This window comes from Lissotriton vulgaris, chromosome 2_1 (assembly GCF_964263255.1).
Source record: "Lissotriton vulgaris chromosome 2_1, aLisVul1.2, whole genome shotgun sequence".
Taxonomy (NCBI): Eukaryota; Metazoa; Chordata; class Amphibia; order Caudata; family Salamandridae; genus Lissotriton; species Lissotriton vulgaris.
The window spans coordinates 226,178,232-226,198,058 of NC_141687.1; the positions used below are offsets into that span (position 1 = coordinate 226,178,232).

The following is a 19,827-nucleotide window of genomic DNA, read 5'->3' on the forward strand; positions in this document are numbered from 1 at the left end:
AGGCTGTAGCCTTTTGTGGTTTTTTTATTGGGAAATTAACTACATTTGTTGATTGTTCATTGTCGTCTTAAGGAAGTGTGATTGAAAAGCAGTACTCATGGAATATTTGAGGATATATTTGTGATGTTAATGTATTTGTTATTGTGATGAATATTTTAATATATTTTATACAATAAAAACATTCATTCATTCACTCTCCTGTCAGGCTAGGCAGCAAGTGCAGGCTTCTGCTCTTAATAGACGTGGTATTTCTGATTTCCTCAAGTCAAGTTGCTGAATTCTGATCTCTGCTTCAGTTGAACAGTGCATCTCCTCTCCTGTTAGGATAGCTTGAGTTGTGAGAAGAGAGGACCTAGACTGTTCAGCAAGGCAGACTGTATCGTTCAACACACCTCTTGCTTCTTTCAGCAGAAGCAGCAAAGTTATTTACCCCAATACAGGGGTGCAGCCTACTCAAATTCCGAGTTTGCCACACACCTTTGGGGAGAAAGAATCAAAGCATAGTGTATTTGGCCACAGCTCAATGGCAGCCATTACGAGGAGTAACTGTTACACTCTCTATGTGTAGTCTCTGTAGACGGTCATTGCCTGCAGCACAAAGCATAGGATGCAGGGGTGCAATAAGTAGCCCAGTCGTTTCTATGTATGATTTCTCTTTTGACCTGGCCAGAATGTCAACGTTTTTCTTCCAGTGTTCTCTTCTAGGTCGCAACTTGACCTCCTGAAACCGCTCCGATTTGCAAATGTGGGTCATTTCTTTTAGCTATTTTAGTCACTAGTGGGTCCCACTTTATTTTGGCGCCCAAGCCTTATTCCATACCGGTCCAACCTTATTCCCTACTAGTCCAACCTTGATCATACACACTGAAGAGCTCAGCCTATAAACCCACTTGCCATGTAACCAAGCAGTCACACGCTCATGTAACATGACCTCGGGGGTGGGGGATGGTAAGTGATAGCCAGTAGGCACTCTCCTCAGTGAGATACAGTTAAAATGTCCTGTACCTCATTCATTGAATCAGCTGCCTACACCATTTGTGGTGATCTAGTCTACACAAGGGGGTGGGCAACGTACACTGTCACTTAGGGCACATCAGGAGACTCTGGATATGGTTAATTTTTACATAACATACAAGATCTGCAAGAACATGAAAATGAGGAGTTGATTATCATGTGAACACTGTGTAAGGGAATCCCTGCAATCATCATCTTCAAATCAGCAATCAAGAAGGCAGTCCTGAAGATCTGATTCTCAGGAAATGGACAGTGTGTACAGATATCGTCTCTGCATTTCATCGTCCCATGGGCAGTACCAAGATTAATTGTGCAGTAGTTGAGTCTATAACTAATCTTCTAAACGTAAGGCACCCCATGGTGCTCAGGGTGACAGTGGATTGCTGTTCAGTTTTTTTCAGAATACTGGCTTCCTTATATCCATCCCTCTACCAACTTGTGTCAATTTTACCTAGACGTTCTCTCCATCAAGAGCTTTTTTTTTTTAATTCCAGAGATAATCCATTTGGCAGTTATATAAAGTAGTGATAATGTCAGATGTGAAGGTTATCGAAATGTGAAATCTGTAAAATTATGCCACGTGTACTGTTTTACAAACTCCACTTAGATGTGTTGCTGTCTGTAGAATACGTTTGTACACTGCTTCACTGTGCGTCCATAATGCTAGTTCAGATACATTTGTCTAAATATGTCCTGGCATATGGTTGTTTTAAATTGGTATTTTATTTAGTTTGTCCAGCAACATTGATATTTTGGCCCGTATCACTTCTTCATCCTTTTTATCTCACTCCTTAATAGTTTAGATTGTGTGAAAATTACATATGGCTATCACAGTTTTCTTTCACCCCAAAATCCAGTTGTTTGTCAATTTAGCATTTAAAATGAACCTTAAGTCGAAGACTTCAGGCATGGCTTTCTGATCTATGTTCCTCAGTTACCCCCAGTTAATTATGATTTTCATATGAGAAAAACGTTTTTTTTTTTTTTAGTTTACTTGATTTTGTATGTAAATGTGATTTCTTCTGTTTTAAGCTTTTGTTTACAATTAAAATGTATCAACGTTTTCCCTTTGGCCTATTTTAATTGTGCAATGCTTTTTTGGGCACTCAAACCGATCTTTTCTTCCTAGATTTTGCAGAAAGTGTTGCAAGGCTGCAGTGAAAGTATGCTGGGGACAGTGGCTCTCACAGCCTGCCAATTCATGGAGGAGCCTGGGATGGCAATCCAGACCCGAGAGTCTCCACATCCTTATAATAACAACACTAACTTTGAGGTATGAACTAAGTTTATCGTTTGGAACAGTTTTCATTAACTTTACTTTAAAATAAAGTATTCATTATTTTTCTAGTCAGGTTGGTTTAGCATGGCATTCCAGTAGTGTAAATGATACAGCAGTGTCCAGCTTCTAGAAAGCCTTGGAAACAATCTGTGAATCAGTTTGTCAGTTGTTAATATCATGTCTTTTCCTTTTCGCTTCCATCAAAAATATTGCAAACAAGTTTTGTACAGCTTGAAACATGGGACCGCCTGCAACAAGCAGCAAATTGATTCATACTAATAATTATTTCTCCTTTACTCTTATACTGCTTTACTACGCAATTGTTAAGCAGTACCCGTGTGTAACCTTACGGGTGTGCAAGGAGAGAAGGAGCCAATACTGATGTATAGAACAACACTATTTAATGGGATTGCTTTACATAGACAGTTCAGAGCGACTCAGGATATTCGGTTTGCTTCCTGCTTTGTCTTCGGTGTTCTTCTCCGTCTGCTCGGTTTCTCCCAATCACACCGTCTCGCCCGGTTATAGGAAAGAAAGGAAACGTGGCAGTTAGTTCATTGCTCAAGTTTACAGGCTGGTAAAGGGGGTAGGGAGTGAGGGTAACATTCGTGAGGAGTGGTCGACCCAATCAACCGTCACCATCAGCGAACGTAAAAGAACACTAGCCCGAAATGTGGAGTGGAAAGTGCTCAAAAGTAAAACTGGTGCCCTGGAACGGCGGTCCCTCCCGCTTCCTTCGTTACCCAGTTCCCCTCTTGTTAAAGCGTAGGAGTTTTTTAAATCGCCGCGTACCTGGCTGAGCCAAGCGTCTTACTGCGCGTGGCTGGGTGATGCGTGAGGACGGTGGCCTCCTGGCTTCTCCCTCGGCGTGACGTCCGGGTCTCCCTCTCGCTCCAACGTTCCGTTGTCGGCTCTTCTCGTCCCTGCTTCTCTGGATCTTTCCTCCAAGTCCTCTTCGTCGATCCCTTTCTCCCCAGGTCGGTTTCTTCTCCTTGGCTCGATGACGCCTCGGTGCACCAACAGCTCCGCGTCTTCCGTGTCCGCCTTTTCTTCTGCAACAGCCAATGGGGATAGGCCGACGTCCTCTGACATCAGGGGGTTGGATTCACAGTCAGGAAGTCCAGGCTTCCCTTAAAGGGCCCGGACCAGTCCTATAGGGGAGACGGAGAGTCAGTCACGGGGAACAATAAAGGTGGCTCCGTGACACAGTGTCATTTTTAGCGTTGCTAGTTTCTTGGTGGCTGCCGTACGGAATAATGCTAAAAGAATAGCTGTTCGTAATCGTCCTGTCTGATCTTTTACTCTCTTAAGATGGTATATAACTTTTTATCATGGAATTTTATTAACAGTGTATAATGTATGATAAATTGCACTTATGATAGTATGGATTTGGAGGTATGAACTGTTTTATATTTGCTTTTATGATTTTAAGTAATCGAATAAAGTGTTTTTGACTGACTACTCAGTCATAACTAACATTTTGTTCTGACTATTTTCTCAAACGAAGTCTTAGAAAAAAACTTCTGCATCTTACCCGTCAAATAAAAAAACAGTACTTGGACATTGCTTAAAAGGTCCACACAGTTTTTTAATTCTGAAAAATACTCATACTGATGATGTATCAGAATCATGATGATTTAGCTAGTATTGTTACTCACTTGAAAAAATCACTTTTGTCAGTTCAGTTATCAATCAAGGCCAAATGATGGAATAATTATGGATCAGCTTGGCTTTCTCCCCTATTCACAAATGGAAAAGGGTCCTTTGATGCCTCCTTTCTGTGTGGGAATGTGTTACCACTGCATGTTTGAAGCTGGTAATACATGAATGTTTTGCAACTGGATTTCAGTCGCAAAACATATATACATACCAATTCCTTTGCGGTGTTTGAAGGGATGCCCTAAACACATCCCTTCCAAATACCTATTCAGCATTTGGTTGCAAGTCAAAATTGAAATTCTGTAACATGGTACCAAATTTCAATTTGAGTGTTGTATAGTGTTGGACAGAATTTGCGAAGTTTGATTCCACCAAATCATGCGAAATTGCATGAAAATTCTGCGAAATTCCACAGTTGGGTGGAGTAGACATTTGGTGCGATTTTCTCAATGCTAAATGAACCTAAAAATAGATGCGAGAATGTATTTTGCCTAACAGAATTTTGCAGTCTCTGTGCGCCCTTACATATTCTGCAGTATTTTAATTTTTAATCACTGCACAGTATATAAGAGCACATAGGGTTATGCAGTGATTTCTAAACATGACAGGGAAGAGAGAGCAGTTCCTTTATGTTTAGAATCCACTGCATATTAAAGTATTTAATTTTATCAGCAGGGCAGTTGGAATTTATCAGTAATTCCGTGTTACAATAGTAACGCGGAATTACCAACTCTCTCTGATTCCACGTGCGGAATTAAAAAATTCCACCCAGGCCTAGTTTAGCACATATCAAAAGGCATTTCTTCTGTTGCATGTGACCTGATTCTGTGAATCGAACTCTTTGCAAACACAAAATGCGTTAGTACATACGGTGTGTAAAATATTGTCTTTGCATTTTTGCCTTTCTCTGCCTTCCTTTCCTGAACCTGTTTATGTTGGCTCTTTTGACTGCACTTTTTCCCAGTAACCAGTGGTAAAGTGCTTATGCCCCCTCCCTTAGTAGTGGTAAAATGGGCTTACACCTGGTTGGTAGATTTATTTTTTTATAAGTCCCTACTATATGGTACTGCATGTACACAGGGCCTGTAAATTAACTGCTGCTAGTGAGCTGCAGCTCTCGTGCCATCCACTAAAGTAGCCTTTAAAAGCATGTCACAGGTCTGCCATTGCACCTTGTGTGTTCAGTTTTAAACTGCCATTTCAACCTGGCTAAATAAATCTTTTGCGACACCTAAACCATCCTTTTTAATACTTATAAGTCACCCCTAAGGTAAACTGCGTTGGTGCTGGCGAGGTCGGCAATGGAGTCGCTGAACTGAGCCGGGGATCCGGGGGGTCTGTAGATGAGTGTTCCTCTGAGGGTGGTGTTGGGGTCAGTGTGGATCCGGAAGTGCAGGTGTTCGGCGGCGTTGAGGGTGTCGTCTGCGTGGGTGGCGACCTTGAGGGTGGACTTGTGGACGATGGCTATTCCTCCTCCGGTTCCGCTGGCGCGATCCCTGCGGGTGATCTTGTAGCCGTCCGGGATGGCTATGGCTAAGGCAATGTCGGGAGCTGAGGTGTCGTTCCACCAGGTCTCGGTCAGGAAGGCCACGTCTGCGGCGGAGGTGTCGAGCAGATCCCAAAACTCGATGGCGTGTTTGCATGCGGAGCGGGTGTTGAGGAGTATGCAGCGGACGAAACTAGTAAGGCATTTGCAGCTCTTAGAATTTAACTGTACCCAATTAGCTGACTTACCCGGAGCATCTGGTAAAGGGCTCCACTGCTGATCACGCTCTCCTTGCTAAAAATTGTGCTTTTAAGTCACGCTCTTTTCATGTAATAATTGTGTTTTTTAATGAAATAACGATCACTGCGCCGTGCCTTTTTTCACTCACCCCTTTTCCCCGGTCCATCGCTGAGCTTCTCTCAGATTGTTGTGGAGGGAACTGGGAAATCTTGGAATGCAGGAAGTGACTAATACTTCCGGTCGTGGGACGGAGGTTAGCAGACTAGTGCTTTTTCCCTGACCACCTTAAAAAGCAGAAGCATTTCCTCACGCGCTGCGGACAAAACTAGTAAGGCATTTGCAGCTCTTAGAATTTAACTGTACCCAATTAGCTGATTTACGCAGAGCGTCTGGTAAAGGGCTCCACTGCTGATCACGCTCTCCTTGCTAAAAATTGTGCTTTTAAGTCACTCTCTTTTCATGTAATAATTGTGTTTTTTAATGAAATAACGATCACTGCGCCGTGCCTTTTTCACTCACCCCTTTTCCCCGGTCCACCGCTGAGCTTCTCTCAGATTGTTGTGGAGGAAACTGGGAAATCTTGGATTGCAGGAAGTGACTAATACTTCCGGTGGTAGGACGGAGGTTAGCAGACTAGTGCTTTCCCCCTGACCACCTTAAAAAGCAGATGCATTTCCTCACGCGCAGCGGTCGCGCAAAAGGCAAGCCCGTCTGCGCCCGTCCGCGCTCGACCCGCGGCCGAGGCCCAAAACGCTGTCTGTGCCATGCCAAAATACACTTACACCAGGGAAGAACTATATTCTCTCAACACACAGGTTAAGGGCTGCAACATCATACCGCCCATATAATTACACGGTAACACCCTCACCTGTGCCACATGCAGACGCGCCATAAACCCGGAACCTAAACCTAAGGGGCGTATAATCTACCACACAAGACCAATAACTCACAAAAACAGCTCCAGTGCGGTCTTTTAAACGTCAGATCACTATCAAAGCATGCCCTGCATGTGTATGATCTGCTAACAGACCACGCCTTTGACTGCCTCTTTGTCACTGAAACATGGTTGCCAGACTGCTCTAACCCAGACATTGTGCAGGCACTTCCCCAAGGCTACACCATCGCCAGGCTAGACAGAATTGGGAAAAAGGGAGGAGGGATAGCCATTATCTACAGAGATTTTCTAAAATGCTTCACATCGCACTCCACTGAATTAAAAGATGCAGAAAACCTCTACTTCAAATTCAAAATCAACATTTGCCGGAGTACTCGTTTACAGACCTCCTGGACCAACCGGTAATTTTCTAGACACCATTGGAGACTTTCTGAGCCCTCTGGTGGGTCGTTACTCTCACTTCACGATCTTGGGAGACTTCAACCTACACTTAGAGGTAGATGAATGCCCTAACGTTAAAACTTTTAAGGAAATTACCTACTCCCTAGGCCTAGAAATCCAAAACAAAGGGCCCACACACACAGCAGGACATACCCTTGACGGGATATGTACCAATGCCACCAACATAATAACGACCTCTCCAGACACCCTCACCTGGACTGACCACAAACTTATTCCCTTTAGATTAATTTATGATAATGGACATATTATGGAAAAACCCACCACCAAGATCCCCACACGTAATTGGAATAATATGCTTGCAAATCCCAACCTTCAGATCCTGGCAAACTCCACTAAACCTACCCTGACAGGCGACCCTGACATCGATAACGACCTCTTCAACAATCGGATGCTCTTCATATTTAACACTCTAGCCCCTATGAAAAAAGCTAAGACCATAAGACACAAATCAGCCCGTGGTTCACCCCCCAACTGAAAGTCGTGAAAGCCCAGTGCAGACAACTAGAAAAGCTATGGAGGAAACAATATGAGGTCGAAGATATGAAACGTTTCAGAACTGCCCTCAATATCTATCACCTACAAATCAAAACCGAGAAGAAAATGCACTTTACTAATCTCATCAAGTTAGCTGAAGACAACCAGAAAATCATCTTTAAAATAGTTAAATCCTTCACAAACCCGGCCAGCCTAGAATGTAAAATACCTCTGTCACAGAAACTGTGCGATGACATCGCAGTGTTCTTTGAAAACAAAATCAAGGACCTCAAAAAAGACTTCCTCGACTATTCACCCCAACACCCCACAGCCCCAGACTCAGGAACTAAAGAGGAACTTAAGGAGTTCAAAGAAATCAGCCTAGAAATATCCAGGAAGGCTATCCTCTCTTGCAAATCGGGCTCCCCTTTTGATCCTTGCCCGCCAAAAATCCTACATTCATTAGTGGACATAGTAAACCCTGTCATTAACCAAATTATCAACACAACTTTCATACTCGCAAAAATCCCTGACCTCTGGAAAACGGCCGCTGTCAAACCCCTCCAAAAAAATAAACTCTCGGACCCCACCACTCTCTCCAATCTGAGACCCATCTCCCTCCTCCCCTGTTAACACTCAACTGAATGAGTTTCTGGAAAGCTCAAACATCCTACACCCCAAACAATCTGGTTTCAGGCCGGGACATTCAACAGAATTGGTGCTGCTCCATACCGCTGACACCCTCAAGTTCGCACTAGATCAGGGAAGGGAGGCAGTACTGATTCTGTTGGATCTGTCCGCGGCCTTCGATACTGTCTCCCATCACATCTTGTTGGATAGATTGAAGAACGTCGGTATAAACCGCAAAGCCCTCGCCTGGATAACATCTTTCTTGGAACAAAGAAACCAGATTGTCACACTGGACAGCTCCAAATCAGAGGGTAAACTGCTTTCTTCGGGCGTCCCTCAGGGTTCCTCCCTGAGCCCGACCCTCTTTAACCTTTATATGTCTCCCCTTCTTTTACTAATTGATTCCTTCAATATTGAATCAATTGCGTATGCTGACGACACCCAATTGATCCTCACCCTAGATAAACATTCCACCGAAGCAGAAGAAAAATTCCATCTCTGCCTTACCGCAGTCATGAAGTGGGTGGAAGCAATTCATCTCCGATGCAACAGCTCTAAAACCGAAATCATGCTGTTTGGAAAATCTAATGATTTCAATTCCACCCTCTGGTGGCCCTCAAACTCAGACCCCCCGCCCACCACGGTAGACAGTGCTAAAAACCTAGGCAGTAAACTTGACCCCACACTTTCCTTTTACAAACAAGCACTCACTGTGGCAGGTATGTGCTTTCAAACCATAAAAACTCTAAGAAAATTCTTCGATCTACTCCCACTGCATGCTAGGAAGACCGTGGCAGTGGCACTTGTCCTGTTGCGCTTGGACTACTGCAACAGTCTATAAGCAGGAACAAAAAAGACAGTGGTAAAAAGACTGCAAGTAGTCCAGAACTCTGCTGCAAGGTTGGTACTTGGGCTCCCTAAGCGCGCCCCTTCAGTTGAGGCACTAAAGACCCTCTACTGGCTACCTATCCATAAAAGGGTCCTGTTCAAAGTCCTAACCATTACACATAAAGCCATAAATGAAACTGGCCCACAATACCTGAGAGTCAATATTAGGCACTACAAAACCAAACGAATACTACGGTCTACCTCAGAAAATCTCCTCACCACCCCCAGCTTCAAATTGAAAACCCGGGGAGGCAAAACCTTGGCAGCACTTGGTACAAAGGGCTGGAACACCCTGCCTTCACAACTCAGACACACCCAAAACGAACCCACTTTCAGGACACTCCTAAATACTTGGATCTTTGACACCCTCGACAATCAAATACTGTCACTAATATGACCCGCCCTACCATCTTTTTGCTGCTCGCTCCCCCCCTCTTCTTCTTCTCCTCCTCGCAAATACTTCTGCTGAAGTCCGAAAGCGCCAAGATGCTCCTTAAAGTGAACGTCGCGCTATACAAAAAAAACCCATTCATTCATTCAGGTGGTTGGGTCCAGTCCTTGGAGGTTTGGTGGTTCTATCGCAGGAGAAGCTGCACTTTGCGGCAGAAGAAGGGTCCGTGGGTCCGTTGGATAGATTGGCTGCCTGGAAGCAGGTGTGGTTTCGGTCGGCGCTGAGTGCGTGGAGGGTGCTGGCGTTGTAGTGGATTCTGGTGTTGTGGCGTTTGCGGGGTCCAGGGGTTCTGGCACTGGGCGCGGTCAAGGCGCGGACGGGCGCAGACGGGCTTGCCTTAGGCGCACCCGCTGCACGGCCGCACAGCATCCCCCATTATAAGGGGAGGTCAAGGATGTGGGCCCATTACTGCGCAGGGCAGCGCCACATTCCAAGAATTCAAGTCTTGTTATAAGACCAAGCAGAAAAAGGGCAAGCAGGATTAGTCCCAGTCTCACCATTCTCTGACCGAGAAGTCATGAGGATGTATGGATGCCTGTTAGTCTTGCTCCCGGTTCCACACCGAGGAGCTGATTCCGCAGCTGATGTAGATGTACCAGCAGTTTTCAAAGCCATTAGCAACATTGCAGATGATTAAGGCTTTTAAAGAAGCTCCCTTAAGTGTGAAATTGAGTCCCAAGAATCCGCTGAGGCTTCTATCTGGGTTACCACCACAGGTCTGCTGTCTTTGGTTCCTCTCCGAACCGGGGTAACCTTCCAATCTGTCACCAAAATCCACAACGCTCTCTTTGACATGAACACTGGTCTGATGCTGCTAGAGAAAGACTATGTTCTTATAGTTCTTTCTCCGAGCCAAATTCATCTTATCCTGACCCCATAATGATGCACCTAGACCAAGTCCAATCAAAGTCCGACAGAACCAGGCCTCTGCCATGGAGGTGCACATCAGCGCTCCAGCAACTTTTTGGTTCCGGCAATGTAGATGATGGGGGCTATTTTCCCCCATTCTATGACGGTGTCAAGCCGTACCTGGACTTACAGGAGGCTAGTGGTTTGGCCATTTCTCAGGACACTGGATTGCGCTTTCCCCTTGGGCCTTCAGTGGCTGAGAGTACATCCTTTTGTTGTGGAGGTGAAACAGGCAGCTATAGTACTTTATTTGCAGTTCCCACTACGACAGTCAAGACTAATGTCTTAACCAAAGGAGTTGAGCAGGGAGAAGAGGCAGAGGAATGTCTATCTCGGTTCCTCAGTGCATATCGCCAAACACCCCATTGCACCACGAGATGCGCCCCGGCACACCTCCTGTTCCGCAAAGTCCCCAGGGACTGCGTGCCGGCGGGCCCTACCTGGATTCCACCGGAGCTGGATCAAAACGCCACTCAGAATAGAAGGCAGCTCACAAATGAGAGAGCGAGTCGAGCTCGGAGAGCCAGGCCTATGTCCCTTGTCGTTGGAGACAAAGTGGTCCTCAAGGACAGGTTGGAGACAAAGAATTGGAAGTATCGCACCGCGTACGAACCCGAAATATGGGAAGTGGTCATTGTTCACGGTACCATGGTGTCTGCAGTAAGAGGCACACGAGCAGTAACCCGGAATCTGTCATGGTTCAAGCGAGTCCCAAGGGAGCGAGACGCCGCAGACCAAACACCAGAAAACAATGAGTATGGGGACGAAGAACCGACGGTCGCTGACACCTCGCAAGGCCACAACCAAGAGGTGGTGACCCAACCAAGATCTGAACAGGCACAGACACCTCGTCAAGAAAATGCCACGGAGAACCTCAGGGGCCCGGTGGAACACACCGAGGAGTTGGAAGCCAGCAGAAGTTCCAGAAGCCAGAGATACAGCTTACGGCCAAATCCTACTTCCAGTCAGAGACTAAGAGACCACGCCTGGTGCCTGGGCAATACCCCAGGGATCACCATAGGCGGGATTGTGTATCCGTAACATTGGAGGGATGTACTGACGGAGCCGCCTGTCCACACACGCACGCATGCATACGCACACCCCGAGGGCGGGCCCGCCCGAGGGTAGCAATAAAGGGGCGCAAGACCGCTCGTGGTCTTCGGCACATATCAGCAGTAAGCGTCTGTGTCTTTTCCTTCAAGTGATTTAGGCCCTAATTAGTGGCATAGGTGTCCCTGCACCCCATAGGGTCACCACACCCACCACCCCCACCAGAACGATCCCCTGAGGGGTACACGCCTGAGACCACGACCCTGCTCCAGGGCCGTGGCGATGTGACCTGGTGCGTCTTCTCCTCCCTTTGGCCCACCGGGTATGTGTGTTGCACACAAGGCTCTTCTGGTATCTGGCTGCTCTGGTTCCTTCACGCCTGCTCCGTCTCTCTCACCGCTCCGCTCCGTGCTCGTCTCCCGCTCTTCTCCTCCTTCTCTGCCTCCCGTCACCTCGTGAGGCTCTTCACTCGGCTCCCGCACTACTTCACCTTCGATGCTGCTGCACACCGTCTTCTCCTCCGGCGTTCTACTTGAGCTGCGCCTTTCCGCATAGATCATTGGCTCCTCTTTCCTGCCTTGCTCCACCGCTAGACTACTGCCCATTTCCGGTGGGGACGGGTCTGGCGTATTCTCCTTTTCACACTTCCGGTCAGCCTCGTACCCGTCCTCGTTACACTCTACTACATGAGCAAGGAGGCCAAGGGAAGATTAACAAGGGTGCTGAGAAATGTACCATCCAGCTGTCTTTCCCTCCCAGTGACAATGCCATCAGGTTCAGTTATTGTTTCTGAGGTCTAAGTTTGATGGGTAAATCTTTGTTCCCACACTTTTCCAAAGAAGAAGATCAAAAACTGCTCATGTCCTGTGGCCTGTATGATTGTGCCACTAAGACCAAAAACATTGTTCTATCAGTGCACCAGCAGTTGTAGCTCACATCTTCATACATTGAGCAGGAGACAAACCTGTTTGATCCATCAATGAACAAAGTCTCAGGGCAGCACAAGACAGGCAAGAGCATTCATGAATAACTGTTTATCATTGTCTTCCATTTGGAGGTGACAAGGTATTTTCCATTACCCAAGGCTTATTCAAGAAAGTTATGAAAACATTGTGACCTGACATTTTGGGTCTCTAAGAAGTGGTAGAAAGGTCACTGCCCATTAAACTTAGTTTTTCAGAATTTTTATCATAATTTGTTTTTTTAATTTACAAAGCAAGAATCAACCAGAATCAACCATTATTATGCAACTTCTAAAGAAGAAATTACAGTATGTGAGCAATTCTTCAAGTTCACATTTCTTCTCAAAATTCATCATACAATTAAATGTCAAATGGCTCCATTTAAAAGAATCTACTTTATCATCATAACATATTCTGGCTCATGATTTTGACAAAACTGGCCAGTGTGTCCAGAAAAGTTCTGGTTTATTCAATTTCTATTACAGAGCTGACAGAAACAGACCTTATCCAGGAAACAATGCCATGCTCTCAATACATGAAGATGGTTGAATCTAATGTTCATCAGTTCGATTTTTCTTTGGCCTGTTTTAGTAATTTGTACTGTTTTAAGATGTCAATGGCTACATAATAATTAAGGAAACAATGAAACTCTTTAATGCTCATGTATGCTATAACCCGAGTTTACTAATTGTAGCCCTGAACAGATTTTTTAAACTTCATAATGGTAGTGTAGATATTATAATACATAGTTCTCAGATTTAAAATATTCAGCCCAGTTGTATAAAACAAAGTGAAACCAAGATTGCAGAGGAGTAGAATGGTCCTACTAGTCCTTCCATTCGGGCTCAGGAGATCTCATCAGGTGTGGCTCTCTGTCTCCGGTACTGGTGCAGGTAGGTGCTCCGGACACGCAAACAAGTGTATGCAGAAGCTGAGTGGGTGAGGAGGGTAGGCCCAGAAGTCCTGCTGGACCCCGGTGCTTGACCAGACCTTGATACAGGGTGAATAGAGGATTGTGTCGACATGAGAAATTGGACTGTACCTCTGGGAACCGGATGGTGGACCTCACTACAGATTTTAGACACTGCTGCTGCATCACATAGTAACTGAAGAAGACACAGGGCTCGGCGGGTTGGCCTGGCATGGCAAAACTATGAGGATGGACATTGAGCCCTGCTGAACACAGTGCACAAAATCAAACCAGGGGCGACTGGGGGTGGCCGATGGAGCCTCTCCAAGAGAACAGCAGAGCAGGTCCTGCTCATCTCAGGGCTCAGAACTCAGAACGTTAATGCCCTGGGAATGATGCTGAGTACATATTTCTTATATCAACAAAGTTAGTGAGTTGTGTGTCCCCTAAACAGACATTTGAGCCCCTGCAGAGGGAGTGGACAGCAACACCCTACTCAGAACAGTAAAATAGGCCCAGATAAGTAGAACTTGCACACCCCTGAAAAGACTGGATCTGAGGAAGGAGTCTGCTTTCTGGGGGCCTATGATTCTGGTTCTGACTCTGTGGGTGGGTGGGGCAGTGCACACTGAGTTATCGGGAACGGGGGGTGGAGTTCCCACCACTGAATAGCACCCCTTTTCACCCACCAGTGGGGTGGCAGAAACGTACTGACTGACACCGGACCTGCAGAGGGCCATGGTCAGGCTGCTTCCCCTCCCAAGCCAGGCAGTTGACCGCTCCAATACAGCTAGGAAAGATCTGACATAGATTGCTAGCGGCTGGACTGCCACCTTTGGGATGAGGCTACCAGACCTACTAGTTGATGAGATCGCTCTAGGAACGATTTCATAGGGTCGAAGCCACCTCTCTCCCCTGGCCCCCACCCCAAGTTGGAGAAGGGGCATATAAGAAAATGACATCAAAGTATCAGGACAGCAGAACCCAGGATAGTGGCATAAAAGTCAAGGAAGGTTCACATGCATTGGGAGATGCTCCTAAGATTGTCTACACTAGGAGGGGATCCTAGCCCCAAACGGGGATACATTTAGCTGCCTGCCTGTATTCAAGCAATACCTCTAGCACTGATGCCCTGTCACATAGTCCTTTCTCGAAGAGCTGTTCTGGGGCATGAGAGAGGACATTTCACCCCTGAATATTGACCTCACAGGGGAGATGCAAATCCCCGACTTGACCTAGTAGACCTAGGGGATATGGAATCTCCTACGGAAAACACCGGGATGAAAGAGAAAAAGTTGAAGACCTCAAACAGGCAATCCTCCTAACTAAGGATCAAAGCATTGACTTACAGAACCACCTGGAGGCCCTGGAAAATTGGTCCTGATGCCAGAAAATCCGTACATGAGGGGTACCTGTGGGAGCTGAGACCTTTAATAGTAAATGGTATGCATGACTACTGTTCATCGCTAATGTGGATAAAGCAGATGGAACTTTAATTAAACTTGGCTGGACTCACAGGGTTGGAATTCCCTCAGCTCAGGGTGCCAAACCATCCAACACCATTGTGTGTGTCAGTGACTTCAAGCAAAAGCAGGAAATCATGGCCCAAACCAGGAAGAAGGGCTTCTTCACTTTTGAGAGGCTAAATGATGGCTTTCCCAAGACTTTATCGCAGTTCACACTGCAGAAGCTGAGATCCTTTACCCTTAACGTTTTGAGGGTCAAACTAATTTCTTACTGATAGGGGTCACCCCTTCAAGCTTATTTTCCAGTGGGAAGGCCAGACTCTCAAGCTGTGGTCGCTCACTGTAGCCAGGTGTATATTAGGACTGAACAGACCTGACTAGCAGAAGCAGATCAGCCTGGCCATAGTCCCTAGGTGCTGCACTATCGTGCATATCAGGCAGGGAATAAACAAACCCAGCGCAGTATAGAAGACTCAGGACCAGACTCCATGCGCCTAAACTTAGGAGACAACCTTCAAAAAACGTAAGTTTCCTCTGAACGACCACATGCTGAACCTCAGCAATTTTATGGTCCTGACAAGCTACGGGTAACAGCCCTAGAGTAGAAGACACAGACCTGAGCCTAGAGACCTGGTGGGGGAGTGGGAACACCAGAAGGATGGGAAGGTGGGTCTGAACAGTTTCAGTCGGAGTGGAGACAAGAATATGTCTAGTTAAGATTATTTTACATAGGTTTAACATTGATGTTTTTGGTTGTACAAGACTGTTGGATCCGTCTACCATTGAGAGCCGATTTTCACAATGCATCTAAGGAGTGAAGATCCACTGGGGGATAAGGGATATATCTTACAGCAACACCAATGTAACACAAAGGTCTCACCTTTGAAAATTGTTAGTCTCCAAGTATGAGGCCTTAACCTCCCAGCAATATACTTGGCAAATTTCCTTACTGAAAAATGCAGCAAAACTTTGTCGCAAACCGCGATTAACGAAGTCAAACTGGACAAACGATGAAGATTTCAAATAAAATGAACTCAAACTCGAAAAACTTGTAACGTATTGTTTTGAAGTTGTGCAAAGGGGTTTGCGACAAAGTTTTGCTGCATTTTTCATTGATTCTACAACACCGTACAATGAGGCGAGGCACGGTCCCTGACTGCACGCGATATAAAGAAGAAAATGATAAACGGGTAGAAAGAATGTCAAACAGGTGTGCAACGGCTACCTTCACATAAATTGTCCTTACTGCCTGAGACGAAATGCAATATATAGCTCTAATTCAAGAAACCCTCTTACTGAGGAAGGATGGCTGCTGACTAAGATTGAAGTGGTTCCGTATGCAAAGCTGATCACCGGACTGAGCCAACAGTGGGGTGGGACAGCAATCCTATTGATCAGCTCTTTCCATCAGACAGTGAATGAGACCATGTAGAAAGAGAGAAGTAGAGGGTTGGTTCTCAACTTCAGAAGGGCCCCCTTAGACTCACACTTGCCAACATATATGAACCAAACAAGGGTTAGTAAACCTTCATTACTAACATTAACCTAGAGACTTTATGCACCCTGAAAGAGAGGTGATCACTGAGGGAGATCTAACCTTGGTGGTGGATAACTTGCTCAACATTGAGATCAGGGCAGTGTGGAGTAAACTCACAAAGGATGGTGTAAGTGGTGAAGTTCACTTGGCCTGCTCGCTATCTGAAGAACTCAAAACCCTGACCAGAGGGACTAAATCTATTTCTCTGTCTCAAATAGACAGTGCGCATGCATAGATCACTTCCTGGTGTCCATCTCAATAGCATAAAGAATTACAAGTTTAGATATAGGCATACTTTAATTTTTTAATCACCCTCAATATCCCTAAGTGTGTCCATCTCGCAGTTGCTTGACACAGACAAAGCAAAGTATGTGCTCCTATGTACAAAACTGATACCTAGTTGAGGGAAATAAAAGAAGCCACGTGTTGCCTTACAAGTTGCCTTCCAGAATAAACAGAGACGGATTAACAGCAGCATGTGATAGTAAGGGTGAGAACCACACCAAACACGCTGACATAGCGCAGACATTCTGTGATTCCTGTGTCCAGTTCTATGACGCAGACTATAAACAGCCATGCAATAGTGAGCTACCTGCAGCAGGCCTCGGTTACTTCACTTTACCTCCTTCCGTATTGCCCTTCCTTCTCCTGCTTGGTGAGGGCTGGGCTGCCTCTTGTCGTTATGACACATCCCCTGTGGGACGGTGTTCTCCGCGATGCTGAGGTTCTAGTCTGCTTAGGGGGGACTGGGCTCTTCCCCCTGTCCTTGTGGCTCATCCCCTGTTTGGGAGGACTGGGCTATTTTCCCTGTCCCGGTGATTGTCTCCTGTTGGGGTCGTGGCTTCGCCTGAGCTGGAGAGGTCCTCTCACAGACCCTCCTTCCCCTTGGGTATGGCTAAGGTATCTATTCTACGTTAAGGAATCTGCGGCTAGTAGTCTCTATCAGATGTACAAGTTACTTACCTTCGGTAACAGTGTATCTGGTAGAGACGCTTCTAGCCGCAGATTCCTTCACGGTCCGCCCTTCCTCACCGTTCTGCGAAGACCTTTGGCTTGGTCTTCTCCACTTGCCTCCTGGTGGGTGGCTGTGTCTTCTGTGAGGGCATTCTTTCTCTCTTTTTTGATGGGTTTATAGGTACTCCTGTGTCCCTCTGCTCTGGTTGCTCCAGGATTGGGGCTTGCCTTCACTCTCTTCCTTCCCTCCCTCCCTTCCTTTCCCCTTTTGTTCCTAGGGGTCCTGACCCCTCTGCTAACCTCTAGGTTGAGTTCATCTTGCCGTGCCTTTGCCCCTTTTTTGGGGGGTGGGGGGGGTTGTCGCACTCTGTGCTGGGGTTCCCTTAGAGGTTTGTCGTACCTGTTTGTGTTGGAACTGTTTCCCCTTTTGTTCTTCTTGGGGTTGTAGTCCTGCTACATGTTGTCATGACATTTTGCATTGTTCCTTATCTCGGTGGAGGGGTGGGGAGATGGTAGGAACGGTCTACATACTGGCAGGGTGGTTGCTCAGGGCTGTGATCTGTTCTTTCTTCTTTCCCTACTTTTGGGTACTGCAGTGTTGACGCTGCTCCTTATGGTGTTGTTCGTCACCATTCCTTTTTCCAATTTTTCTGCTCTTTCACACGCTGTTCCCATACTCCCACAGTTTTGTCTGATGGCTCCACGTTGGGGCGCGGAAAAGTTCTCAGAAGAAAACTGACGTAGGTGCACCGGGGTGGGACTTATGTGACTTCGCTGACGTCACATACACGGACGGGTCCAGTCTCACGCCTGGGGATAATTCTACGTGAAGGAATCTGCGACTAGAATCGTCCCTACCAGATATATCTTTAACGAAGGTAAGTAATTCATACTTTTGGGCACATGTCAGAAATACATAGGTTCACATGTTTCCTATTCATTTGATTTTACCATACAAATTGATGCATGGTTGGTACACAATAAAAAATCGTTATACACTGCAGCTTATTTGATGGCTCTGGGTATGGCTAGGTTTTGGAAACCAGCAAACACTACATATACTTGCGTTCAGAAGAGTCTCAAAGATCTAACTGTATATTACTTGTGTCAACGGCCATAAGGGCAAAAACTTAGAGATGAATACATTATCACCTTTTTCTAATTCTTTTTATCAGTTGTTGATTGCTACCATTAGTGTCTTTGTGAAAATCTTAAACAATCTACACAGATGACTCTTCCTGAATTCAAAACTGTCTCCTTTTCAAAATGTGTAGCTTTTCAGAGTATCACGCCTGTTTGCACAATAAGCTGCAAGTCAGGTAGACACAACAAAAATAGTAAAAATGTTGTAACCCTTTAATAAAAACTGGTAAAAAAATGGTTTGTGTCTTTGTATGAAATCTGGGGAAAGTGAGATCTTTACCTAGCAACCTTTTTGTTGATCCCTTTACTAGGAAAATTATTTCATACTTTTTTGCACAGCACATAGCCAAAATGTAGGAAATTGTATTCATTTTTTTTTATCTCCTCAGTTCATCCAGGGTGATCCCCAAATATGTGCTTTCTTTTGAACTTTCAACATGTGAGGGGGAAAAAAGCATACAAATTTGGCCTGGATTACTTTTGTGGGAAAAGAAGTTATGAAAGATTAAACTACCCCCAAATCAAAAAAGGGCTCAGCTTTTGAGTGAGGGTGAGATGGAGGGTTTAAATGTATGGGGTCGGTTGGCTAGGAAGCCTCAGTATTTGAGGGGTTAAATATTCAAACGCGAAATTAAGAATTGAGTAGAAGGCTCGTGCTATCACTGTAGGATACATTGAAACCTGTGCATAATATTTTAATATCATGGTTTTATTTTGTTTAGGATAAAGTCCATATACCTGGTGCTATCTACCTTTCAGTCAAATTCGACCCTCAGTGTAACACAGAAGATGGCTGTGATGAGTTGCTGATCTCCAGCACCAGAGATTTCCTACAAGATAGGCACGTTTTCAGTGGATCACCACAAAAGTGGACTGACTTTGAACTCCCAGGTGAAAATTAAATATATTCTTTACAGTGCTTTCTGTTTAATGTTGAACTAAATTTACCAGTTTTAATTTGTATTGTGTGACTGTCACATACACATTTTTAATCTTTTTCTTTTTTTTATAAAGGAAAATGCGAGAGAAACGTATAATCAAATAAATAATCTAACAGTGTACAACACAAAGCTCAACTAAGGCCAAAAACATTCGCTCCAACAGGATATGAAACCTGATGTTACCAAATCAAAAAAATTAAGCTTGAAAGTTAGAGCAGATCCAAACGTATATGCAGTAGCTACATCTTTTACTGTGAAAAATTAGAAGCCTGCTTGCCCCTACTAAAGTTCTTAAAATCCTAACTGCTTTCAGAGATCACTTTCTCCAGTGTATAATGGTCAGTCACAGCATTTTGTCTGACAGATGGTGCAAATTCCGTATTGAGCTAAAGCTAGCATATCAGTACAATGATGTTCAATGCAAATTACTTCTTTTCAGCCAGTTTTCAATTAACACTAAACAAAATACACTACAGT

The 19,827-nt window shown here is 45.3% G+C and overlaps 1 protein-coding gene across 1 annotated transcript in view; it reads left to right on the forward strand.

The window, feature by feature from the left end:
• ZZEF1 (zinc finger ZZ-type and EF-hand domain containing 1) overlaps window positions 1-19,827 on the forward strand; it is a 1,733,356-nt gene that overhangs the window by 1,444,263 nt on the left and 269,266 nt on the right. Inside the window, exons 49-50 of the mRNA XM_086954803.1 lie at window positions 2,144-2,287; window positions 19,132-19,300. Coding sequence (XP_086810929.1) covers window positions 2,144-2,287; window positions 19,132-19,300 — 313 coding nt within the window. The remainder of the gene's footprint in view (window positions 1-2,143; window positions 2,288-19,131; window positions 19,301-19,827) is intronic.